Here is a 23,392-nt window from a genome sequence, read left to right on the forward strand (position 1 = left end):
TTTATGTAACAAGAGCGCTCGAATGATCTTTTAACACCAAGGCACACGTGATACTTTTTTCCTTTTGAAGAGGCACACAGCCCGCAGGTAAGACTTAAGACAGAATATATTTATGTAGTACATCATTGACCACCGAAAAGTGGGGATGGGCCTTGGGCATGGACCTCTCGGATTGTCCCCAGCCCATTGACAGGACCCTTCTGCTTCGCATGGCTGTTGCCGACCTCTTCTTCCTCTTACAACTGTGTAGTAGGGGTATTTTTTTTTTTTTTTTTTTTGAAAGAGTGTAGTAGGGGTATTTTAAATTAAATTGCTCATATCTTACCCTCCACCCTTTCAATACCTTGGGCAGTTGGGTTTATTCTTTTGTTAGTCATTGATTATTTTGATTTTTGGGAAGCTACTATTTTTTAGATTTATAGAGAAAGTTTAAAGAAAAAAAAAAGAGATATGAATGATTGTTTTAGTTTTGTAGCAAGAAAATGTTTTAAGGGCAGAAGAATAGAGATATCAAAATTGTATGTTTGGTTGGGCTTCTCTATTAGCCCAAAGAGTTTTTTAAACCCAAAAACTCTTTTGAAAAAATATTGAGTTGTTTGGCTACATTTGTAGTAGAGCTTCTGAGATTAAAAAATGCTCAAAAATACCCTAGTAATTTTTCACTAATTTCAAAAAGAACTAATGCATAGACCTATACAACAAATATTTCTCCACTTGCCACCATTTTTTGCCAAGCAACAATAAGTATGGTTTTTCTTATACTTTCTTTATAGTCATTTTTGTCTCTCATGCTTTCTTTCATAAATGAATTGTTTATTCTTTTCAGTTTATAGCCACTTTTTAACTGCTTTTTCACTTTATTAATTTATTTTATATTGTTTAATATATCCACGTGGTCATATGGTCCACACAAATCAGTATATGTATTATGTGAATTATTCATTTTATTTGTTTGCTAGATATTCATTTAATTATATTTGTACTTGTTTAATATGTTCATATGCTGGATGTTCATCTTATTTATTTTATATTTGTATTTTTTATTATAATAATATTTTTGTTATAATAATATCGTGGTTTGTCTAAATTTATGATTTAAAAGTAAGTTCTCTAAGTTATCTTTTTTGGTAATATGACTCCACAAAAACACTTTTAATATTGTGAAATCAAACAATCTAGTGGTTCAAAAGAGTTTTTTTAATTGACAACCAAACACCCAATAGTTTTTTATCAAAAGCTCTACTTATAGAAACTCGACTTTTAAAAGCTCTACTCAAGAAGTTGTACCAAACAGACCCTAAAAAAATTTGAGAAATTAAAAGATCTACAAATAAAAAGTCTGTTTGTTTATATACATATATATAGACGTACACACATACATATACATATTTGGTATTAAGTGGTGTATAATCGAATAAGGTATTTGCTGTCACATGTTTTGGCTGTATAATGTACCTTTCGAAAGCCTGATTGCATAAATTTGTGTTACATATGCATTTACTTGGAAGCATTGTGCTTCTGAATTTTCTGTATATGTTAGTATTACCTTCTCATGTTAGTATTATTGAGCATGTTAGAAAGCAAAACATTAACAATAACCATCTGCAGAGGCCAATTGGGGCCATCTATTAAAGTTGAGAAAGTGGATGGGCAGAAGCTTCCAAATGGAAAAGAGGAACCGAAAGCCAAGAAGCATGAAGATGGCAACACTCAGGTCGCCAAGATAAATGGGTGCCAATGGCTTTTCATATTGGAAGGATGAAAGTTAGATGTTACGGGAGGAAAGAAACAGAAAGAAACCAAGGGTCTAGGGGGATTGTCATGCTGGCTAGGATCATTTGAGCGGTGGCATGTTCTTACAGCAGCTGCTGTAGTTGGAGCAGTGGCAACTATTGCAGTGGCTTATAGCAATTTTAGAAGGTCAGGCTGAAATATAACTTGTGATCAGGGAAACAGTTTGTTGACCATCCTTGTCTACGGGTAGATGCAAGAGTTTTGATGAAATAATTCTCCAAACAAAAATGCTATCAGCTGGGCATGAATAGCATAATTTTAGCAAGTTAAGTCATGAAGCATGAACCCACCCATTTTTGTTGATTAATGTTATTTTAATGGATCTTTGGTCAATGGCTTATCTTAATACTGAACTTGTTACTAAATTGCCCGGTACAAGCATTAACTAATATAGCAGCTGTATTGCTACTAGATTGCCTGGAGAAACCAATAACCGATATACAGTTTGCAATGGTATTGCTAGGGTTTTGTTAGTTAACTGTTGTCTATCCATCTCAATTTATTACTAACTCACAGAGCATTTTTGGTATGTTATCTGTTGGTTGATTGTGAAACGCAATACTAGTTATGAGTATCATATTGGGGCAAAGATGCTCTCCTTGCATAATCTTTTATCATGATAGCATCTGTAGTAGTTATTCGATGAGCTAGATAGTAGACTGTAGATCAGAGATCAAACTGGGGAGATTTGTGGGTGAACTTGTTGTCCTGCTGTTTTATTTTGCTTTTGTAATATCTGACCATCAAAGAATCATTGTATAAAGAGATCGATTGCCTGGTCAGGGACATTGTTAGCTTGAAGCCTATGCGTGTTAACTTTCTAAACAGGCTAATGAGTATAGTAGCTACTAATTAGATGCCCATGAGGTTCAACTGTCTTCTCACTAGTTTTTACTGTCATTTTCTTTTGAAAAGTACTTGTCCTGACAATTAATTGGCACAAACGAAAAGTGGTATGCTTCATGGCATGCATATTTTGAAGGTTTATCCGAAATTCCGAACGAAAGATGCTCACGGTACTAGAATTGCCCGAATTTGGAGATTTCATTCACATAAAAACAAAAGATCGAACACCTGAATCAGCCAGAGCATAAACTATACCCAGATCTTCACTTACCCAAACCCAAATCCAAACACAAAGTCAAAGGTTGTTCCTCATGTTGTGATGATAATGAGTGATGGATTACCTCTCTTGACAGCAAGCACTAGAATTGTATTGCATATTTGAGTGCTGCCACACATTACAACTGAAAACACCACCATCATCCGTAGTTCCACAATCACAATCAATAAATCCATCGCTCATTATCATTCCCAATCCCGGCTTAGTAGCTCAATTTACAAATCGCATTTCCGCTTAACCAAACGCAGTAAACATAAACTTTCGTATACGATTTGGAGATGATTGCTGCGTTCAAATTTTTCAAAATACATGCTATTCGTAGACGTCAATGCCGCCTCTACAGCTTTCTTGAGATCCAGCCAAATGTGTAGAAGTAGAACTACTCAATGGAAGTAGGACCAGCTCCCCAGATGTCGACTTGGCCTCCACCTCATAAACACACGGCAATTTCACTAAATGGCCGTTTCTTCACAGATTGCTTGCTGTCAAGAACCATCCGCATTACCTCTGCCACTGATTCAAATTTCCAGATAATTCAAAAGCACATTCTTGTGTAAACAAACCAACCAGGTCACTGCAAATGTCAGACTTGGAGTTGGTTGGCTTTGAGCATGTCAGTAGAGTATCATTATAGCCACAAACTTGAGATTCAAGACCTTTTCCTTCAATATTCTGCCCTGATCCTGATCCTGATCCGTGTCACAAAAATCTTGAATAACCTTATCAAGTGTTATATTTTCTTTGATATTCAATCACTTCCTCATATTCGGCCTTCTGGACATTGTAGCTTCCTTGAATTATTTTATATCCACAATTTACCAATCCATGGGCGCCCGTGCCAATAGTATCACTCTTTCTCCAAAACATAACGAGGGAAGCGACGAGAACAGCGGTCGAATTGAAATGGGCTGCTGCTGGACTGGATTCATTCGATTTCACTTTTACACTTCCAATTTTGCGGCCCGTTTCTTTTTTCTTTTCTAATTTTAATTAAATTTAACAAATGAAAAATAAAATAAATAAATAAACTAATAAAGTAATTGGACTGAATCATTTTATCCCAATTAAAATATCCCTGCCAAGAGTCACTGGCTCGTTTGCCATTGGCTCGGTGCCCAATAAATAATGAGGTTTTCAATTTTTTATGCCCCTCCCGCTACCGTTGCCTGATTGCCTGGTGCCACTGCCATGCTCATAAAACAGAGTCTTAAATTGCTTTCAATGCCAATTTCGGTGAAAATCCAACAAGTAGATTGAGAAAATCATTCCATTCTGATCGTCAAATCAAGTATGACATACTGGAAATATGAAACAGAGGATTATTAAACTAACCCGGGGTTGATAACATAATATTTACTGCCAAAAGTAATAGACTTGGCAACATCTTATGACCACACACCGAAAAAGAAGATCAAAAACTACAACATAACATCAACAATGTTGCGAATCTAGCAACATACAATAATCTTAATAAACGACCTGTTTGCTAATGAGGAGAACTTCAGTTCTCACTCACAACTCAAGCAAAATCCACACTAACGAAGATGGAAACAAATTAGCCCTCTAGATAACATAATCAGACCATTCGTGTATATGTGATGTATGGTCCATTGTGAAGCTAGGGATTTTATCAAGCATGAATGGATTTTCCTTTCCCCCAATCAGCCTAGCCGGGTTACCAACAGCAGTTGTTCTTGGTGGAACATCCTTTAAAACTACAGAACCAGCACCAATTTTAGCCCCATCACCGATCTTAATGTTCCCCAAAATGCAAGTGCCCGCACCAACCAACACCCCGTTCCCAATTTTCGGATGCCTATCACCAGACATTTTCCCTGTGCCCCCTAATGTAACATTATGCAAAATTGACACATTATCTCCGATCACCGCCGTCTCTCCGACGACAACTCCGGTGGCGTGATCAAACAGTAACCCACGTCCGATCTTGGCTCCAGGATGAATATCAACGGAGAAAACCTCGGACACCCTGTTTTGTATTAACAGAGCCAAAACTTTTCTCCCTTGTAACCACAGCCGATGTGCTATCCTATGTGCCTGGCAAGCTAAAAACCCTTTGAAATTTAAAAGACAATGCGCATAACTTATGCACGCAGGGTCTCTTTCTTTAATGGCTATCAAATCAGCCTTCACGGCTTTGATAATTTCTTGATCCTCTACAATCACCCCCATGAAAAGTTCAAACAACGTACCGCTTTGAAGGCTCAAACTGCTTAATTTAATTGAAAGATGTTTTGCCAGAGCGCTTTCAAGGGACTTATGCGACAAGATTGAAGCGAAATAGTAGCTTGACAAGACAGGTTCTTCCTCAACGTCCGATCTTGCTTCGTCTTGCATTTTGAGCCATAGATCAACATCAGCATCATCGCCGTCATCAATATTTGAACGTGTGTGTATGGCTTGTTCCTGGTTTCTATTAAAGGGCACGCAAGAAACACGATCGGAAAAACTGGGCCGGCAGTGTTTTGCGTACCTGTATGCATGATCATCATTTTGAGACCTGCTTGGATCCTGGGAAATTTGAGAAGTATCAATACAAGTAGCCATAACTGCTGTGGAAGTTTTTTCGCGATGGTGTTTGGATAGAGAGAAAATTGGTGATGTTCGTGAAGAAGCTTGTGAGGAGAGGAGATGTTTGTGGGGAGAAAAAAAAGGAGCATTATTAATATATAGGGAAGGAAAAAGAGGCCGAGCAACGACCAGAACTTTCATGGGAAAATATGACTTTCTCGGGCAAGCGTGCATTTATTTTATTACAAATGGAAAGAGAAATAATAAGAAAATGGAGAGATTGTGTGGATATTCTTTTGAGATGCGTTAGTCTCAAGTAAGTTTTATGAATCAAACACATAATATTTAAAGAGTTCAAGTCAACTTTTTCCAAGTCTTTTGTGTAGCATCTCCCAGTTGATTATTATCACTACTTTTTTTTCTGATTTTTCAAGTAAGTAAATGACAAAAACGATCGTAGAAGTGGGTCCAATTACGAAACTTTAGGCAAAAATTAATAAATTTATCATTTACACGGTGCATAAACGGTGGAGTATTTTACCCTTACGTTGTCGTTCTTCGCGAAATATAATTTTGGCCGACGTAGTTGAATTAGAGCCATGTCTCATATAAAAGGTGTCATATATCTTTAGGGAATGAAATAGGGCGATCAAAATAAAGGTGTTTGCTCATACATTATCGTACTTTCTTTAAAGTAAAAGTGAGCAAATAGTTGAGCAGATCACTTCGATCAGGATGTTGTTTGGTGACATCGAGCATATCACCTCGAGTAGATCATATCGACCATGATGTTATTGATCACCTCGAGCAGATCGTCTCGACTAGAATGTTATTGGTCACCTTGACCGGAATAATATGTGGTGACCTCGAGCACATCACCTCGACCAAGATGTTATTGATCACCTCGGCCAGGAGGTTACCAGAAAGCACGACTCAGTCAAAATATTTTCTCTGAAATATTAGGGACCATATTCTTAGTGGGCTGAAAATTAGTAGTTTTCTTGAGAATTTTAGGCGAGAGGATAAAAACCGCAATAATTTCCTATAAAAACCCTGGGAAGATGAAGGAAATGGGATTCTATTCTTTTCTCTCTCTCTCTCTGGGTGACTGAACCCATTTGATCTTTTTCTCTCTCTATCACTGGGAAATTTTTCTTTCGCTTATGATTTCTTTAAGATTAATTATTTTCAATTATTTTCCTTTAAATTTATTTAAAAACTTTTTGTTTAAAGCAATCATAATTAAGCCACATGAATTATGCTATTGGTTTTTCCAAGTAAGACCCAAATCGCTGACTTGAGCGTCAGAGGGTTTTCGCCGGAAAAACTTCTGGCACCTCCTGACTGTTGGCTGTGCTCACAAGCTCACAGGTTATTTGCTCATGAATTGTCTGTTCATAGATTGTCTGCTCATAGATCGTTTGCTCATGGGTTGTCTGCTCATGGAACATCTGCTCATGGTGCTAACTAATCAGAGGCTTCCCACCAAACAAATTTAATGCTGATGCAGGGATATGAGATTTGACCAACTCATCCGAATTTCGACATCAACAATATATTCTCTATCAAACAGCAACACTGAGGATGCAATTTCTCACATCACACCATGCACCGAAAGCATCTCCAATGGAACAACACCTTTGTTGCAATACGAAACAATAAGAAATCAAGGATAACCAAATAAATGGTTGTTTTATTGGATAAGTAATTATATATTTATCTGTAATTTAGAAAGGTCGCTGTCACCATATAATCATTTAAAAGCACATAATAACACGTACATCTGAATTGTGATTGCATGATAATCTCAATGGTTTTTTTTTAGCAAGAATTTCTCTTAGTCGGCATTTTGCATGATGTTTTTTTTTTATTAAAGATGAGAATTGAAAGGTCTTTAAAAATATATATACATATGATGGAAGCTAAAGGCAAGTGGGATGGACAAGATAGCATATTTATTTTTGTGGTCCCTAAAGGTTTTCTCATGAAGCCAAAAATTTTCTCGTCATGGGCCCTCAATTTTCCAAATTGGAGGTGAAATTCGTTCATATTATTGATTTCTTTTTTTTTTACATTTACCATATTATTGATTGATTTTAATTATGTTGAGCGATAAATATTTGTAGTGACTTGACTTCAATGCGGAGAGAGTAAACACCTTTATCCCGTGTTATAACACATATATAATTGTAATAGTTTGATCCAAAGCTATTTTGATTTGTTCAAGTTATTGTTTTAAGAGAAATTATTAGCCATATATTCTTAAATGACATTCGTATCAAACGTATTATAACACTTTTCACGTATATCACTCGTCTACCCTAAGTTGACAAAACACTTCTGTTGTCCACAAATTTGTTAACTGTCATTAGAAAGTTAACATAATTGTGACAAATTGACTATTTCGCCCTTAAAACTCAAAATGAAGTAAAAAGATAAATTTACCCCAAAAATTAACATAAATTTTCAATACACACTTTTTTTTAATCTTGTTATTAACAATATATTTTTTATTAAACAAATATGAATTATTAATGGTACATATTATTAACAATTATCCATAAAAAATATTCATATTATACCATAAAAAATTATTAACAACATATTATTTACAATTATACATATTATACCATAAAAAAATTCAGTTGGAGTTTGGAGGAGTAGATCTTCAAAAATTTAGGTTAAATTTTGAAGAAGTAGATTCGGTTGTAAAGTAGCTCTTTTTTTAGCAATTATTAATAATTATCCGATAAATAGGATGACATGTCATTTTTATCAATATATATCATATGACATGTCATGTTTTACTAGGTAAATGAGATGACATATTTTTTTAATCAAAATTTCTTCCATCTTAAAAGATTTTATTACCCTTATGATGTCAGCACTTGCAAACGGTAGTTAACAGATTGGTGGACAGCAGAAGTGTTTTGTCAACTTAGGATATACGAGTAATATACGTGAAAAGTGTCGTAGCATATTTGATACGGGTGTTATTTAAGGATATATGACTGATAATTTTCCTTGTTTTAATGATTGATGTAGGTCTGATATGATATCTATTTTTTAGTAATGCGATCGTATCATTATTAATCTCATCAAAGATTCTGTAATAAAATTCTGTACTTGGGTGAAAGACTAATATCAATGATTGAAAAGTTATTATTTTATATAAGTTACAAGGCTAATGCTAAGTTACATGCATGTAAATGAGGGGATCCAAATTACAATATTATAATTTTTAAGTATCCATAACTGTACCTTAAACAAATCCATAATTGATGCCGTTTTTTATTTGACTTACATAAATAAAACGCAAAATTTAAGTACTCTCCGGGGTTCACGTGAGGTTGAAGTAGGCTGACTATAATATCATTTCTATTAAATTATCATCAAATCCTGCTGAAATTGAGGAAGAGTTTGAATTTAACTTGTTATGTTCAATTAATTTTATAAACCAATCATGCGATTGATATTATAAATAAATCATGTGACTTTTTATAACGTGCGGCTGGGTACAAAGTTACTAGTTGCGCCCTGCAAGTAACATTAACAGTGACAGCGCCTTGACGTCAGCCATGACGCGTCGCTACAGAACCGCTCCATTGAATTTAGCCCTCACAATGGTTAGAAAGTTGACGGCGGCCTGTAGTAACCGTCACTTCAGCGTACCTGATTCCTTTTAGACCGTCTGATGTAAGTGATTACATCTTCCAATAGTTTCGGTCAAATTTTTGGCCGTTTATTTATTGAGGAAATTGTTAAATTTTTCTCTTACGATATGAAGCGAAGTTTACCATGATTTTGAAATTTAAAAGTAATGTGATTAACGTATAGTTGGTTCAAATTGAACCTTAAGGATAAAAGAAAAAACTGTTTTTCTTTCTCCTCTTTCTTAAGTTCGATGAATATTGATCCATGAACCAATGCAGAAAAAAGTCTAAGAATTTTACATTATCTAATCCGAAATGGAGAATTAGGGTATAATAATAATAATAATAATTGATAGTAGTTCAGGATAAACTCGTTAATGTGCAAATGTTTCATTAGTTCCAACACCATCATCTATTTTTACTTTTTAGGACACTCAAGGTTTTTTTTTTTTTATAAGAAAATATGGAAAATTGATCGGCTGGTATTGTTGTAATTCACACAAAGCTAGCTAGACCAATTTAATCATTAATGTGTGGACCCTCCAGTCATTGTCACTTGAAAGGGGTTGTGCTTCGACCAAGTGGGTGTCTCTTAAACAAGCTGAATGACACTTGCACGATAGCATCAAGATATTTGAACTTTAATTAGAGGCCACTTAGGCCTTAGCTTCCGTTAAAAATTGCATCAAGCTGTTATGTATGTATGTGAATATCCGGGGAAAATATGGAATGAATGAAGTATCATAAGAATAGGAAAATTTGTAACCTTAACTGTTAGATTTGTAATCTTCAGTGTTTAACGTTTCAAATTGATCAGTAAATAAACTCGGAAAGAGGTTAGGTTCAGTAGTTACAGCACGTTCCCTATTATTTTTTCATTGGGTATTTTGGGTTCGCTATAATTGAAAATTATTGGAAGGACCTATAAGGTGCGTTGTATGGTGTACCCAGATTATTGACAGAACCTTTTAGCTAGTCAAAAGCTAAACAAAGATCTTTCTAATCATGAAGCCGCCCTTATGATATGAAAGGAGAGGAAGCGAAGTCGCCTAATAAGAAAAATAGATTTTGAAGACGCCCACTACAATGTCAGGCAAGAACACGTTCCTTCATCTAATGATTCGAAGCATTTTATTTTGTGTATGCTTTTTTATTGATTTCAAGCGCAGACTCATGAAGGAGAGTCACTTCATTGGATCACAAAATTTATCACTTTATCACCACTTTTTAATTGGAGCAACCTCTCTTCTTCCTCCACTTGTGCTTTGTTTTTTAATTTGGAAAAATATGACCATTGATAGTGGACACCAGTCACCAGCAGAGATAGCTCAAGCTATATGGACTATGGTGACCCGCAGGCTTGTGAAGTTATGCATCGGCTGAAAAGTAAAAATGCTAATTCAATTCATTTGTGCTTTACGTGAAATTTCCCTCTGGGGCCGTGTTATCACAGGAGAAGAACCAGCTAAACATTTGCTTCCAAGGGAGATTTTTAGCTGGGTAAATTTCGGATTATCTTCTTAGGAATTAATTATTTTTAAATTATTCCTTTATTTTTGAAAACTTTAAAATAGTCCCAAAATCTCTTAAATTTAATTGTTGGGTGACTAATTAAAATACAATAATATCCCTACTGATGAATATGTTACCGTAGTTTGTTACATATATTATTAGAGACATATATCCTTATTTTTCCAGTGCAATATAAAGAAAAAAACAGCATATATCCTCCATTTTTTCTAAACTAACAGATTGATAACTATGTTTAGGGATAACTTGAGATTTTAACAAATGTGGGAGTAATTTAAAGATAATCAATTCATGAAGAATATAATCTAAAATTTACCCTTTTCAGATTAACTAGCAAGCAAGAATGCAGAATTTTTCTGTATATGGTATAGATGGAATTTACACCGAGTGAGTGGAAAAGATTTGCGGTCCTTTTATATGCAGCAGAATCAAGCAATAACAGAGTTCCTTCATCCTGAAATCTACATATCGTTCTGAAAGGGGATTCGAATTATGTCACATTTTGCTTAGTACAAGATAAATGGCTTATTCCACAAGGAAAAGTAGGCATAAAACAATGAATAAAAAAAGCTCCTCAGAACCATTTCAGTTGGTGGTCATAGCCCTGCCATGCAAATATGAACATTATCAATTGATTCAAAATAGTTTAAGATACTTCAGGTTTTCAACCTATATTTTGGTACACACCCAAAACAAAATTTGATCGAAACTTGAAGAAAATTGTAATAATGGTACAGATCAAAGCTTGACCTCTACATCTACGCCGGCAGGAAGGTCCAGTTGCATCAAGGAATCTATTGTCTGGGCAGTCGGGTATAAAATGTCAATGAGACGTTGGTGAGTTCGGATCTCAAAATGGAACCTGGCATCCTTGTGCACATGTGGGGATTTGAGAACACAGTAGATCCGCTTCTTGGTCGGTAATGGCACAGGGCCCATGGTCTTTGCATTGGTAGTTCTTGCAGCATCCATTATCTGCTTGCAAGAGTCCTCGATCAAGGGCACCCAATACGACCTAAGCTTGATTCTGATTTTCTGCTTTGGTGCCATCTGAAAACAGAAATATTTTGAGTAAGTATAAACATCTACAAAAACAATTTTAAAGAGAAGCATCTGCTTGGTTCTGGATAAGAATTAAGAAATGATATAATAACTTGATAAAATAAAAGCTTCGAATAGAATTATCCAGCCTCTAGGCTGTGCACTTGTATCAATTTTAACATCCTCAAAAAGAAAATGCACAAGTAAAGGCAATTAAGAACTTTGGTCGACACCCAGTTACGAATTTTGCCACAGTAGGTGTCAGATGAGAGAATTTATTCACACCTTCACCAAATCATCCTCCATTAAATTGTTAAAAGTTGAAAATATTTAGGCCTAATGAAACTCTGAGATCCATTCATTACTGAGAAGATTCCATTCAGAATAAGTGATCAAGATTATTTGTTGACAGCAATCATGTTAGAACAGAGCTCAATCATAAACAAACTAGTGGCATCCTACATTCAACATTAGGAGAAAGAGGATACCCATTTGGATCATTGTTTTAATTTACAGACTTCATGGTCTCTCATTTTATGCCCATGGACAATATCCAGTCAAGCGAGCATCTTTAGATTTTCAAAGAAAATGTAAGGAAGTTGAGCTAACTACAAATATATTAGAAGCAGATTGCATGATCATAGACTAGTAACAGACAAATACAGACTTCAAGAAGCACATTTTCTACTGTATCACAACAGATCAAAATAAGTCGTTATGAAAGGATTAACCATACACAATCCTCAAACATGGATATTAAACAATGCATTCCACTATTATGAAAATTCAATTAAGTTAAACAATCACAGTGGAGGGGAAAACCTAGCATGTGTATGGGGTTCATCAGAACAAATTCACTGAACTTTACCAATTCATCTCTCTGGTTTAGAATAACATGAGTATCAAACTTTTACCCATTTAGAAAATTTAGAAATATACCTGGTCTGCACCTGAGCTGACACTGAGAGTCTCGGGAACTTCAGCCTGTAGCACAAAAATTCAATGTTTTAGTTATCTCTCCATATGATTATCAATATAGTGTAAATGAAAAATTCAATTTCAAACCAGAGAAACGATCAACCCAGTAAGCATAACAGACATATTGGACTCAACTGATGAGGAGACAATCTATCCATGATCTTTTGCCGCATTAGGTTAGCTATAAAGCAAAAGCATTACTGCAACCGTATAACTAATCTCTTTCAAACAGTGAGCATAATAAGTAACCAAATTAAAAGTGCTTCCCCCATTTTCTCTGTAACTAAAAATCGTACTAACAAACCAGACTACAAAAAGTCAAAACTCAGTGAGACAAACAATTACATTAAGCCCAAAGGAAGGATTAAAAAAAGTCAAATATCTTTCATTTCTTACATTTCCCGGCAACCAACTAAATATGACTAAAATGCACAAGAGGAAACTTAACCACTAAACCAAATGATTAAATTATCCTCAACAGCCAACAAAAGAACAAGAAATCAAAAATTTCTCACTTTCCCACATTTTCTCAGCAACCAAACGGACCAGTAACTAACATTACACCACTAACCCTCCCTAAAAAAAAAATAAATAAATAAATAATAAGTAGCCAGAAAGGACAAACCTCAACAGCAGAACTTTCTGACCCAGCTAGGGTTTCAGGGGCGGAAAAAACCCTAGTATTTGTCGTTGAAAGAGGTTCGAGTTTTAGCGTATTACCGGCATAATTTTTCGAGGGAAAAGATACGGAAAAAACAGGGCATTTTGAATTTGAGGAGATGGGTACGGTTAAGGAAGGGGAAATTGCTGCAGATAATGAAAAAGTTGCCATTTTTTTAGTTGGATATTTTTTCCTTCCCTTTCGTTGTGAAGACTGAAGAAGAGGAAGAAATTCGTACAATGTTCACTCTACTTGCTTTGCTCTCTGTACAGATTTGCAGAATTATCCAAGAATTTTTTTTTTTTTTTTTTTTCTCTTTTGTTATCCGTTATAAATCGCCAACTGTTTTAGGCCAAAGTGAAAACCCCTTATCAAGATCTTCGCTTCGGCCCTTTAAAGATTTATTTGGGCTGGGCTTCTCCTTCCAAACTCCTTTCTGTATTAGCCAATTGGCCCACTTCCATAAATATATATTTTGTTAAATAATAATTCAATTCTTTCCTTTTCAGAAAAAAAAATTTATTAGTATTGATTAATAAATAAATCAGAAGAAGCTCTTTAGGGCCCGCAACTTAGCCTTACTTTGTGGAGACTAGCCTCCATCTATTAAAGTTGAAGTGCAGTCTAAAAAATTTGATCAAATAAAAAAAAAGGGGATTGTTAATTTCTCCCTATTAAAATCAATGTATACCATGAGCTCTATAATTTTCATAATAGCCAATAATTTATCTAACAACATAATTTTATAGTGTTGCCCTTGTGTTTCAAATATACTTTTATTCATATTTATCCTAAATTAATCAATGAAAATTAAAATAATAATTTTAAGTACTAAGAATGAAAAAATATATTTTTCTATGTGAATAAGAAATTAATAATATGATATTTTTCTTATATGTTTCGTTATTTTAAATATTTTTCTTATAATAAATATATGTTTTATATTTCTAAGATAAATTATCAAATAAATGACCTATTTATCCTCTTTTCCTTAAAAATTTTTATACTAGGTAGATTTTTTTATATTATGAAAACTATAGAGGATTAATGGTACATATTAATTTCAATAGAGGTGAATTTGACAATCTCCCTAAAAAAATAACATTCTCTCAAACACACATAGGAAACTCAAATCTCAATCCTAACTCCTAAACAAAGATATTAAGAGACGTCCTCTGTTTATTTATACCTCTTTAAAATAAGTTGCACTCAAATTCAAATATACATCCAATTCTTTTCAATCGAAAATTTTTCATCTCAATTTTAGAAAATTGTAAAGACTAATTGATCTAATCTTCAGAGTACATTATAACCTCTATAAATTAATAACTTCTATTATGTAATAATTTTTTTTGGGGTCCCAACTTGGGCTAATAGGTTAAGGCCTCGTTTGGTATTGAGGTGTTGTCACTTTTAAATTACAATTGTTATGAAAAAAAAAGTTTTAATTACCAAATAAAAGTTAATAATATATCGTAAATATAATTTTTAAATGAAAATTTTAATAAAAATAGAAAAGATATATTAAGTTTTTCATTATATAATTATAAAATCAAATCAATATAAGCTCTAGTAGCTAATGTTTATCAAACACATTAATGCTGTAACTTTTAAGTTATAATTATTCAATCTCAACCTCAAATAAAGCCTAAATTAATAAGATAATACTCTTCCTGACAAAACCCTATATAACTCTATGATCCCACTCTTATTATAAATTACTATTTACTTAAAAAATCGTAACTATAATTATTATAATATTTTATTAAATAAATTATGACTTTATTGTTACTTATTTTTCCTTGAAATTTAAATATAGTTAGTTCTTATCTGGCATCTCTAATTTTATTTTTTATTGCTTCTACAAGTTTCTAGGGTTGAATTCTCAAATTGCAAGAATTTTAATTTTTTTTCTTAATTTACTATATAGTTATGGGATTAATTCATTTTTAATTTATTAGATTAGTAAAATACAACAAATTTTTAGTTGATCAACTTAATATCAATTAAATGTTATATACACTCTAATAAATTTATAATTATTAATTTATCTATTAATTAATACTTTTTTAAATTAGTAAATTTATATGTTCCTGATATTATTAATTTATAGAAAATTTTACTTGTAATAGAAACAAAAGATTTACTTCTTCCTTTGTCTATAAAGTTTTGTATAATATTTTGCTTATCTTAGTTATCACATTACACCACCCAAGTAGATATAATTTTAATTCAAAGGTTCTAATATTATGAGTTTGTTGAAAATATGAAATCAAACAAATTTTCATATTTTATTTGGAGTAATAATATGTTTACTTCCTTTTCAAAAAATATATAAATATACTATAAATCTAATTCATTGCCAATAATGAACCTTATCCAAGGACCTAACTTTGTTATTCTAATTACTTGATTAATTCTCTGTTTGATTAGCTAAACATTCATAGAAAGAGTGTTCAATTTATGTATTACACCAAATTCAAAACTCGAAGTGTTTTTGATACTTTTTTCAGTTTCATCAGCTAAAATAACAAGGAAGCATAACCGCCATTTTGCTTTAAAAGTGTTTATTTAATTAACAACTACTTGCGAACAAACCACCTTCATCTCCTCCATGATCAAAAACTCCCCATAATTGTGTGACCCTCCTTTTCTTTTAAGCTTCATTTATTATTCTCATTTAAGCACAGAAGTTTCATGACTAATTAAACTCTTTCAATCCTTTTGAACCTTAAACTCTACATTATCTTAATTTCCTCAATCTTTGTACAAACCACTTCTTCTTGAACTAGTGTTACTAATTTGACACAATATCTATATATGCTTTCTTTTTCGCTCAAGCAAACGTTTTTAATAAATTAAACCAGGTCTCTTCTTCTTACATTACATTGCATGCGCTCCTCAATTTATTACACTCACCTCACTTTCACACTCTTTCATCTTCCATCAGAACTTCAAACTCTCAAAACCAAAAAAATCCCACGTACAAAACATGAAAAATCTAGCAGTTTGCTTGGCTTTTTAGGCCGGCAAAAGCACTTTTGGCACTCACAAGTTAAGGTTACATTATGGGCAGAAGTGCTTTTCTTGTAGCTTTTGCGGGTTTTCTCCTCATTGTTCAGGTGAGTTTATCACAGCATGAAGCAGCTTACAGTTACAGAAGAAACTTTATAACTTGGGATGATCTGAAAGTGGATTGGCAAAAAGCTTGGCTTGATACAAGAGAGAGTGTCAATAGGACAAGGCTTATAATTGTCGACAAGAATGGTGGTGGCCATTCAAGTACGGTTCAAGGAGCAGTGGATTTGGTTCCGGAATATAATTCTGAAAGAGTTAAAATCTACATTCTCCCTGGAGTCTACAGGTGTCTTTTGAATTTTAACATGACCTGAAAATTTGTCCTTTTTTTTTGGGTTAGTGGGAAATTAATAGCAATGACATGGGTACTTGAGCGGTTACATCGGGGAATTGTAACTGGCTAAATTTGATCAGCTGATGTTGTAATGTTATTATTTGAAATTATGCAGGGAAAAAGTGACAGTGCCACAGAACAAACCTTATATCTCATTCATTGGACACGAGCAACGAGCCTCTGAAACAGTAATCTCTTGGCACAATAAAGCATCTGATAAAGATAGCAATGGGATAGAACTTGGAACTTATAAATCAGCATCCGTTAGCGTATTTGCTGATTTCTTCTGTGCAACTGGGATTACTTTTGCGGTAGTTTCTTCAAAATGTCTTTATTAGCTTTATAATTCAAAACGTATTTTTTGTCAATGCATAATTGATACATAATTTGATGGGGGGACATAATTTGATGGGGGGAATGGTTACAGAATACAGTAGTTGCAGTACCTGGAGGAATTGGGATGCAAGCTGTAGCATTAAGGCTTGCCGGTGACAAAGCTATGTTATATAAGGTTAAAGTGTTGGGAACTCAGGACACACTCCTGGATGACACCGGATCACATTACTTTTATCAATGTCACATACAAGGAAGTATAGACTTCATATTTGGCAGAGCAAGATCACTTTATCAGGTTTTTTCCTTTTCTTTTCTTTTTTTCTTTTTTCAATCCGTTTATGCCAAAAATTGGAAGCTTTGTTTACGATTTCTAGTACTTGGAAGTAATTTGCATGTGAAACAGGATTGTGTGCTTCAGTCAATTGCTGAAAAATCAGGGGCAATAGCGGCTCACCACAGAGACATTCCAGATGACAGTTCCGGGTTTTCGTTTGTAAATTGTGTCATCAATGGAACTGGGAAAATTTATTTAGGGAGAGCCTGGGGAAATTATTCAAGAATAATATACTCATATTCTTATCTCGAGGATATCATATATCCCACAGGATGGAGCGACTGGAACATGCCTTACAGAGACAGGTATAAATTTCACTACAAAAGCTGATAGACAAATTTTCATTTTTTTTTAATACTAAACACAAATTTAAATCTTGTGTTTGCAGGACTGTGGTGTTTGGTGAATACCAGTGCAGTGGAAAAGGAGCTGATAGAAGCCATCGGTCACCATGGTTGAAGAGTTTGAGCTATGAGGAAGTACAGCCATTTCTGAATGTGACATTCATTGATGGGAAGGAATGGCTTAGACTATAATAGCTCTCCTGGCTGAAGCCCTCAATTTGTTAATTCTTTTTATATCTTCATTCTTTACTATACATATCCTCCTCAATGCAGGGGAGCTTGTTGGGGATACATCAGATCATAGGGCCAAACACAGACAACTTTGTGCAGTTTCTTTCTCTCAGCAGCACCCCTACCCATTTAATTATTCCTTCCCCTTTCTTTCATTTCTTTTTCTTGTTCGTAAACAATCTGCACGGTGAGTGTTAGATGAAATGCAACAGTACATGTTATCGTCACTTTGATAGTGTTTTGACCTTGAGTAGATTGTTACATATGCACACTTGCTGCCTGAGATGAGAGGTCTTCCATGAAGAGCCGTACTTAACAAAGGACAGAGAAACGAGAAAACGTGAATTCTTCCATTATAAGAATACGAACTTGATGTTACAAAGTACAAGTAAGAAGCATTTGTGCAAGTCACTGATGCACTTGTCACTCCAACAGAGCTTCTTAACAAAGAAAAATAAATGCCACCCCCAATTCTAATACAATCAGCTAAAATATAAATCCTAAATATCTAGCCTCATTACTGTACACCTACCAAGGCCAACAAGTCAAAACAAAAACATAATGACTTTCAATATTGCCAGAGCCACTATTTACAAACACCATGACCACCGAGAACGAACCCCCACCAAATCAGACAAACAATACTACCACCTATCATCATCAACCAAGGCATTTCAAACTTCTGTAAAAGTTTCATGCAGTCACTTCCATGAAAACTTCTGTAGTTCTAGAGTCATTATGCCCAGAAGTTTCAAAAACTTCTGCATCTACCTTGCCACCATTGTCATCATCATTACCTCGGGCATCATGTACTTCATGATCACTGGCATTGACATGATCAACACCTTGGCCACTACCTTGTTCTAATGATGGAGCTTTCTCCTCGTTGACACAGTCCAAGTCTTCTGGAAGCGTATCGGAACAGGTTAAAGAAGCTAAGTTCGGTTTTCCCTCTTCGACAGTATCAAGCTTTGTAGTAATAGGAACTTCAATACACGCATCTAAGCCATCAGACTTGACAGCATTGGCAATAGTTGAGGACAATGAAATTTTATTTTCCGGACTAATAGTATCAGATATGACTGAGAGTATGTCAGGTTTGTCCTCAATATCAACCCATTGATCCCCAGCCCAATCTCTGGAAATTCTTAGATCATTTTTGTTTACATTCAAGAATAGGCTTTCCCCTAGCACCAACAAGATGATCATGTTAGCAAAATGGGAAAGGTGGAACATAAAAATGAAAAGGAATAATTGAAAGAAAAGGGACAACAGATTTCATGGTAGACTCTTAAAATAAGCATAAAAGTAGTGTAAGCATACCAGAAAGATAAACTTGCAGATTGTCAGTGCTAGAACTATCAACTCCAATTACAACCCCTTCCCACCAGCCATCACTCCACCATGCATCAACTGCTGTCCCAATACCAAGGGAGAGATCTTCTCGATTGTCAGGAGGGGTTGGTCGTATTGTTGGGCGGTCAGAGCACCTCATGCCAAGTTTATCAGGTTTAGCCACTTTGTAGACTGGAATCCATTCCTACAAATTGAATAAATAAATTACTTTTTAGAAAAGATTGTGAATTAAAAGGAGCAATAAAACATACGAAGGCACATAGGAATATACATGTTCATGTTAGAGCTAAATTTGTCACATTGCAATCTGTAGCCATTGAACACAACAACTCTTCCACTAAAGATAGAAAAGGTAAAACCACTAAAGGGAAGAAGAGCGTGGGAATAGATTTCAAACTAACACAAAAGAAAAATATTTTAGCAAAATTGATCCCAATATTTGTAAATCTGTCTTGCAGCTCAAACATTTGCAAAATATGACCATGGGCTTAATTTCTATAAAGTGTAGAACGCCGTTTCCAACCATGGATTGAAATCATTCGTTCTGCATTACATTTCCAATATACATCTGCCAGTACCTATTTTTCCATGAAAAGATCAACTTAGCCTATAGTCTGTTCTGAAATGCCAAAGCATACCTCAAGATTGCCATATCCATCTTCATCCTGCACATCATCATAACGGACTTTCATCTGCTTCCGAGACACCTGCAGGACTATACACCTGAACCAGCAGCCTCGGATTCCACTATCTTGGCAGAGCAACTCTATCTGTGCATTGACCTTATACATTGCACTATACCAAGGCAGGAACTCAATATGCTTGAGGGAAAGCAAGCTCATGCCTGACAAACCACATTTCAACTTCTTGTAAGAAGGTTTGTAAGTCATCAGCTGTGAACCTCTACCAATTCCAACTGTTGAATTATCTGTCAGAAACGTTTGACTCCCTTTAGCACGTCTAGTTCTCTTGATTCCCAGCTTTACATTCTCACCTGCTGTTGTTTCATCTCCAACCCCAGTTATAAGATGACCAGAAGAATTGGTCTCTTGTAAGGTATTGGAATTTAAGAGAGAGAGAATTGGTTGATCATGATAGCCATGTAGTTTACTCAAATCAAAGGGCTTCAATCTGTTGCTTCTAAACTGCCTAGTGCACAAATGTACTCTGGCTAATAAAGCATTTGGAAATGCGGCCAAACATTTTGAGAAATGTTCACGAGTTAAGACTGAGGCAGAACCATCTACACACTCTGCACTAATAACCTGTGAATGAGGTGTGATGAAAACCTCTTTTGGATGAGGATTACGTAGAGAGACAACGCCCTTCACTTCCTGGTTGTGGTGGAACCACCTGACTTTGACCTTTTTCTGTCCCCTCTTATCCTCATACATATCTTCCAAATAGGCAACATAGTGATTCTCCCCCTTAGCCATGACAAAGACAAACGATTGAATCTGCACATCAGAAGAAGAAAGAATGTCAGGGTAATAAATGATAAACAATCAATATGTAACATCAGACAAGAAACTTGCTGCCATTATATGTTAAAATGCAAGTGAGATTTATAACATAAATGTAAAACTAAGCCAAATAGGGAAATAATTATTGGAAAATCTCCGCATCGAACCCTTCGGTTCATGTCACAAATGCAACAATTATGAAATCATCTCAAGTCTGCTAGGGATACCAAGTCAATATTCAAAAAACTGAAATTTTTTGAATTTCTATAAACATGGGATGAATTTTAAGAGAGGAGACCACATCTCACACTTTGTACTTATAAAGTTTCAAATAACTTCGCCTTCCCTTTTGATTCATTTGCAGATACTTACTGATATTGTAGTCCCATTCCTGCAGAATGCAGGGAAATGTTTGAGCTGTTTACCACATGTCCATGCAACACCTGACCATACAATGTCCGAACTCTGTCCATTTATATTCCTGGAAAGATGACCCTGCTAAGAAGGTGTCAGCTAAAACTTCGAAGTATTAATTATCAATCAACCAAAGACCAGCAAAAGAGATATACCATCTCATCTGCTACTTGGACCTTCCGAGCACTGACTCCATTCATTGGACATTCCGGAGATCCTGAAGCTTGCGCTAAATCATGTTTGGGAGATTCTGAATAGCAAAGGTATCAAAGCATAAGATTCTAAATAAATATAGCAGCAATGGTCGCAAGAATATACAACACCATGAAGAAAATCCATTGATATTAAATGATCATTAATAAGTTATTGCTGATACGGAGGACCAGCAAAGATGCCAAGTTAGAGCATCCAGCTCTGGTGATGCTGTCGAATTCAAAATGTGGCTCTTATTAGTAAAAAATTGACATAAAAAACAAACGATCAACATGAAAATGAGAAAAACATAGGGTATAATCTTTGGCCTTTACATATTATTCAAACTTCAGAGACAATCCTCGAATTGTTCGTTATTTAAAGACACAATGTGCAATGGAACAAATACGGAGGAATTCAAAAATCTGATAAAAGGGCTGATACATACTGGACCAGTCTCCCTGATGATGCTGCTTAGATAGCATAGATGTTAACCAATCAACAACTTCTCTCCGTGACCTCCATTTATAACCGGCATGCATGGAATTTTCAGCACCATAAACTCGCACAAACTCCTCAGCTACAACATAGAACATGTGCCTAACGCTTCTCTCAGTGCCCACAACAGCCAATACGGATTCTCCAGCAGAATCCTTCAAAAAGTAGTGAACTACACGATTGCCACGCTCCTGTGAAATAAATTCCTCTTTCCACTCTACAAAACAATGACCACTTCCAGACATTTTGATACCAAGAGAGGCCGCACACAGTACCTTTAATATAATTTTAATTACAAAGCTCCAGATATTCAAAGACCAAAATCTACAAAAGCCATAAACTTAAAATACCCAAAATACAATTAGAAACCCTAATTACATCCCATATAAGCCCTCCAATTAGCTACATATGCTCTAGAAAATCAAATACAACAAAAATAGTTAGCTCCAAAACCAACTCTCTATCACGAATAAAGAAAAACCTCACCATCTAATCGAAGGACAAAGAAAGAAAGAAAGAAAATTTTTAACCCTAGTTATTGATAAACCTTAAAACCACCATGAATTAAGAAGTCAAACTTAAAGAAGCCTAACAAAGAGAAACTGTGAGGTAGAAATAACTGACCAGAAAGCAGAAAAATCTATGGTTTGAAGATCTGAAAGCAGATCAGAAACCAAGTCAAGAAAACTAAGGTCCAAGTTTGAAAGCCTTGAGAAGCACCAGGTTAAGGCTTTGACTGAGTTAACTAAGAGAATCATGAAGAATATTAAATGGGCATCTTATTTTTTGCCCAAAAACAAAACATTGAATGTCACAAAATGAATCTTTACAAGCACTTTCGACAGAACTAGAGTTGTTGGTGATGGGGTTGAAGGGTTTAAGAGAGTGGTAAAAGAAAGAACTTTTGCCTGTACGCTGAAGTGAAACATGAAAATGAAAAAGAGGCAGAGGAAAATGAGCTGTGCGAGAAAGAAAGTAAGGAAAAAGTAGCCATTTCCGGTGAGAAATTTGAAGAGTTGCAGAGGTTTGGCATGGAAATGATGAATAAGAGAGAGAGGGAGAGAGAGGCTGAGAAAAAGGTTAGCAAGAATTTTATTGTTGTAATAATTATGATAAAGAGAATTAATTATATTTGTAAAATATAATAATCTAATGCCCACCTACCTGGAAAAACCTTTTTGGGCCGAGCCCATTTCTGTCATTTGGGTTTAAGGATTTTGGGTTCATTTTGGGTCCTCACACTCAGCCACGAAGACAACACTGAAGGGTGATGGTTGACTTTTTTATTAAAAAAAGAAAAAAAGAAATTGCATTAAATATTCATAATTTAATTACAGAAAAACTTATTAAATCTCCAGAATACTCTATTAATTTTATTTTTTAAATATTTATTTACTTATTTATGTGATAAAAATGAGAGTGAAAAAATATATTATTCTTCAAAAAAATCTTCAAATAAAAATAAGTTAATATTATTTTAATCAAATAAATATTTTTCAACGT

At 34.7% G+C, this 23,392-nt stretch overlaps 4 protein-coding genes across 6 annotated transcripts; 1 reads left to right on the forward strand and 3 right to left on the reverse strand.

Annotated features, from left to right (window-relative positions):
- Positions 1-4,170: 4,170 nt before the first annotated feature.
- On the reverse strand, positions 4,171-5,755 carry LOC102615316 (serine acetyltransferase 1, chloroplastic-like). The gene has a single exon (XM_006474855.4). It carries the CDS (start codon positions 5,678-5,680, stop codon positions 4,481-4,483), a length of 1,200 nt encoding a protein of 399 aa, XP_006474918.1. The 5' UTR covers positions 5,681-5,755; the 3' UTR covers positions 4,171-4,480.
- Positions 5,756-11,218: 5,463 nt separating this feature from the next.
- LOC102615024 (30S ribosomal protein S10, chloroplastic) lies at positions 11,219-13,646 on the reverse strand. Its single transcript, XM_006474854.4, has 3 exons — positions 13,274-13,646; positions 12,610-12,654; positions 11,219-11,679 (listed from the first exon to the last, which is right to left on the reverse strand). The coding sequence occupies exons 1-3, from the start codon at positions 13,478-13,480 to the stop codon at positions 11,368-11,370; spliced, it is 564 nt and encodes a 187-aa protein (XP_006474917.1). The 5' UTR covers positions 13,481-13,646; the 3' UTR covers positions 11,219-11,367.
- A 2,496-nt stretch (positions 13,647-16,142) lies between these two features.
- On the forward strand, positions 16,143-17,927 carry LOC102620814 (pectinesterase QRT1). Its single transcript, XM_052433499.1, has 4 exons — positions 16,143-16,673; positions 16,837-17,032; positions 17,149-17,696; positions 17,780-17,927. The coding sequence occupies exons 1-4, from the start codon at positions 16,378-16,380 to the stop codon at positions 17,925-17,927; spliced, it is 1,188 nt and encodes a 395-aa protein (XP_052289459.1). The 5' UTR covers positions 16,143-16,377.
- A 368-nt stretch (positions 17,928-18,295) lies between these two features.
- LOC102614334 (uncharacterized) lies at positions 18,296-22,988 on the reverse strand. 3 transcript variants are annotated; one of them, XM_006474852.4, is made up of 6 exons: positions 21,840-22,988; positions 21,355-21,449; positions 21,158-21,280; positions 19,961-20,779; positions 19,290-19,506; positions 18,296-19,153 (listed from the first exon to the last, which is right to left on the reverse strand). In XM_006474852.4, the coding sequence occupies exons 1-6, from the start codon at positions 22,132-22,134 to the stop codon at positions 18,660-18,662; spliced, it is 2,043 nt and encodes a 680-aa protein (XP_006474915.1). In that variant the 5' UTR covers positions 22,135-22,988; the 3' UTR covers positions 18,296-18,659. The 3 variants fall into 3 exon arrangements, with proteins under 3 accessions (XP_006474915.1, XP_006474914.1, XP_006474916.1); XM_006474851.4 differs by having other exon boundaries at positions 21,158-21,283; XM_006474853.4 differs by having other exon boundaries at positions 21,158-21,266; positions 21,840-21,894.
- Between the last annotated feature and the right edge of the window lie 404 nt (positions 22,989-23,392).

The sequence above is a fragment of the Citrus sinensis genome, chromosome 9, assembly GCF_022201045.2.
Source record: "Citrus sinensis cultivar Valencia sweet orange chromosome 9, DVS_A1.0, whole genome shotgun sequence".
Classification (NCBI taxonomy): Eukaryota; Viridiplantae; Streptophyta; class Magnoliopsida; order Sapindales; family Rutaceae; genus Citrus; species Citrus sinensis.

Bases quoted from the DNA above. Each gene is read 5' to 3' on its own strand.
- LOC102615316 (XM_006474855.4), bottom strand. From the start codon at position 5,680: ATGCACGCTTGCCCGAGAAAGTCATATTTTCCCATGAAAGTTCTGGTC.
- LOC102615024 (XM_006474854.4), bottom strand. From the start codon at position 13,480: ATGGCAACTTTTTCATTATCTGCAGCAATTTCCCCTTCCTTAACCGTA. The intron at 12,655-13,273 runs GTTTGTCCTTTC...TTTGTGCTACAG, and splicing joins CAGAAAGTTCTGCTGTTGAG to GCTGAAGTTCCCGAGACTCT. The intron at 11,680-12,609 runs GTATATTTCTAA...TTCTGTTTTCAG, and splicing joins TCAGCTCAGGTGCAGACCAG to ATGGCACCAAAGCAGAAAAT.
- LOC102620814 (XM_052433499.1), top strand. From the start codon at position 16,378: ATGGGCAGAAGTGCTTTTCTTGTAGCTTTTGCGGGTTTTCTCCTCATT. The intron at 16,674-16,836 runs GTGTCTTTTGAA...GAAATTATGCAG, and splicing joins ATTCTCCCTGGAGTCTACAG to GGAAAAAGTGACAGTGCCAC. The intron at 17,697-17,779 runs GTATAAATTTCA...TTGTGTTTGCAG, and splicing joins AACATGCCTTACAGAGACAG to GACTGTGGTGTTTGGTGAAT.
- LOC102614334 (XM_006474851.4), bottom strand. From the start codon at position 22,134: ATGTCTGGAAGTGGTCATTGTTTTGTAGAGTGGAAAGAGGAATTTATT. The intron at 21,284-21,354 runs GTATATCTCTTT...ACACCTTCTTAG, and splicing joins TCCAAGTAGCAGATGAGATG to CAGGGTCATCTTTCCAGGAA. The intron at 19,507-19,960 runs GTATGCTTTGGC...TTCAATTTGTAG, and splicing joins ATGGATATGGCAATCTTGAG to GAATGGATTCCAGTCTACAA.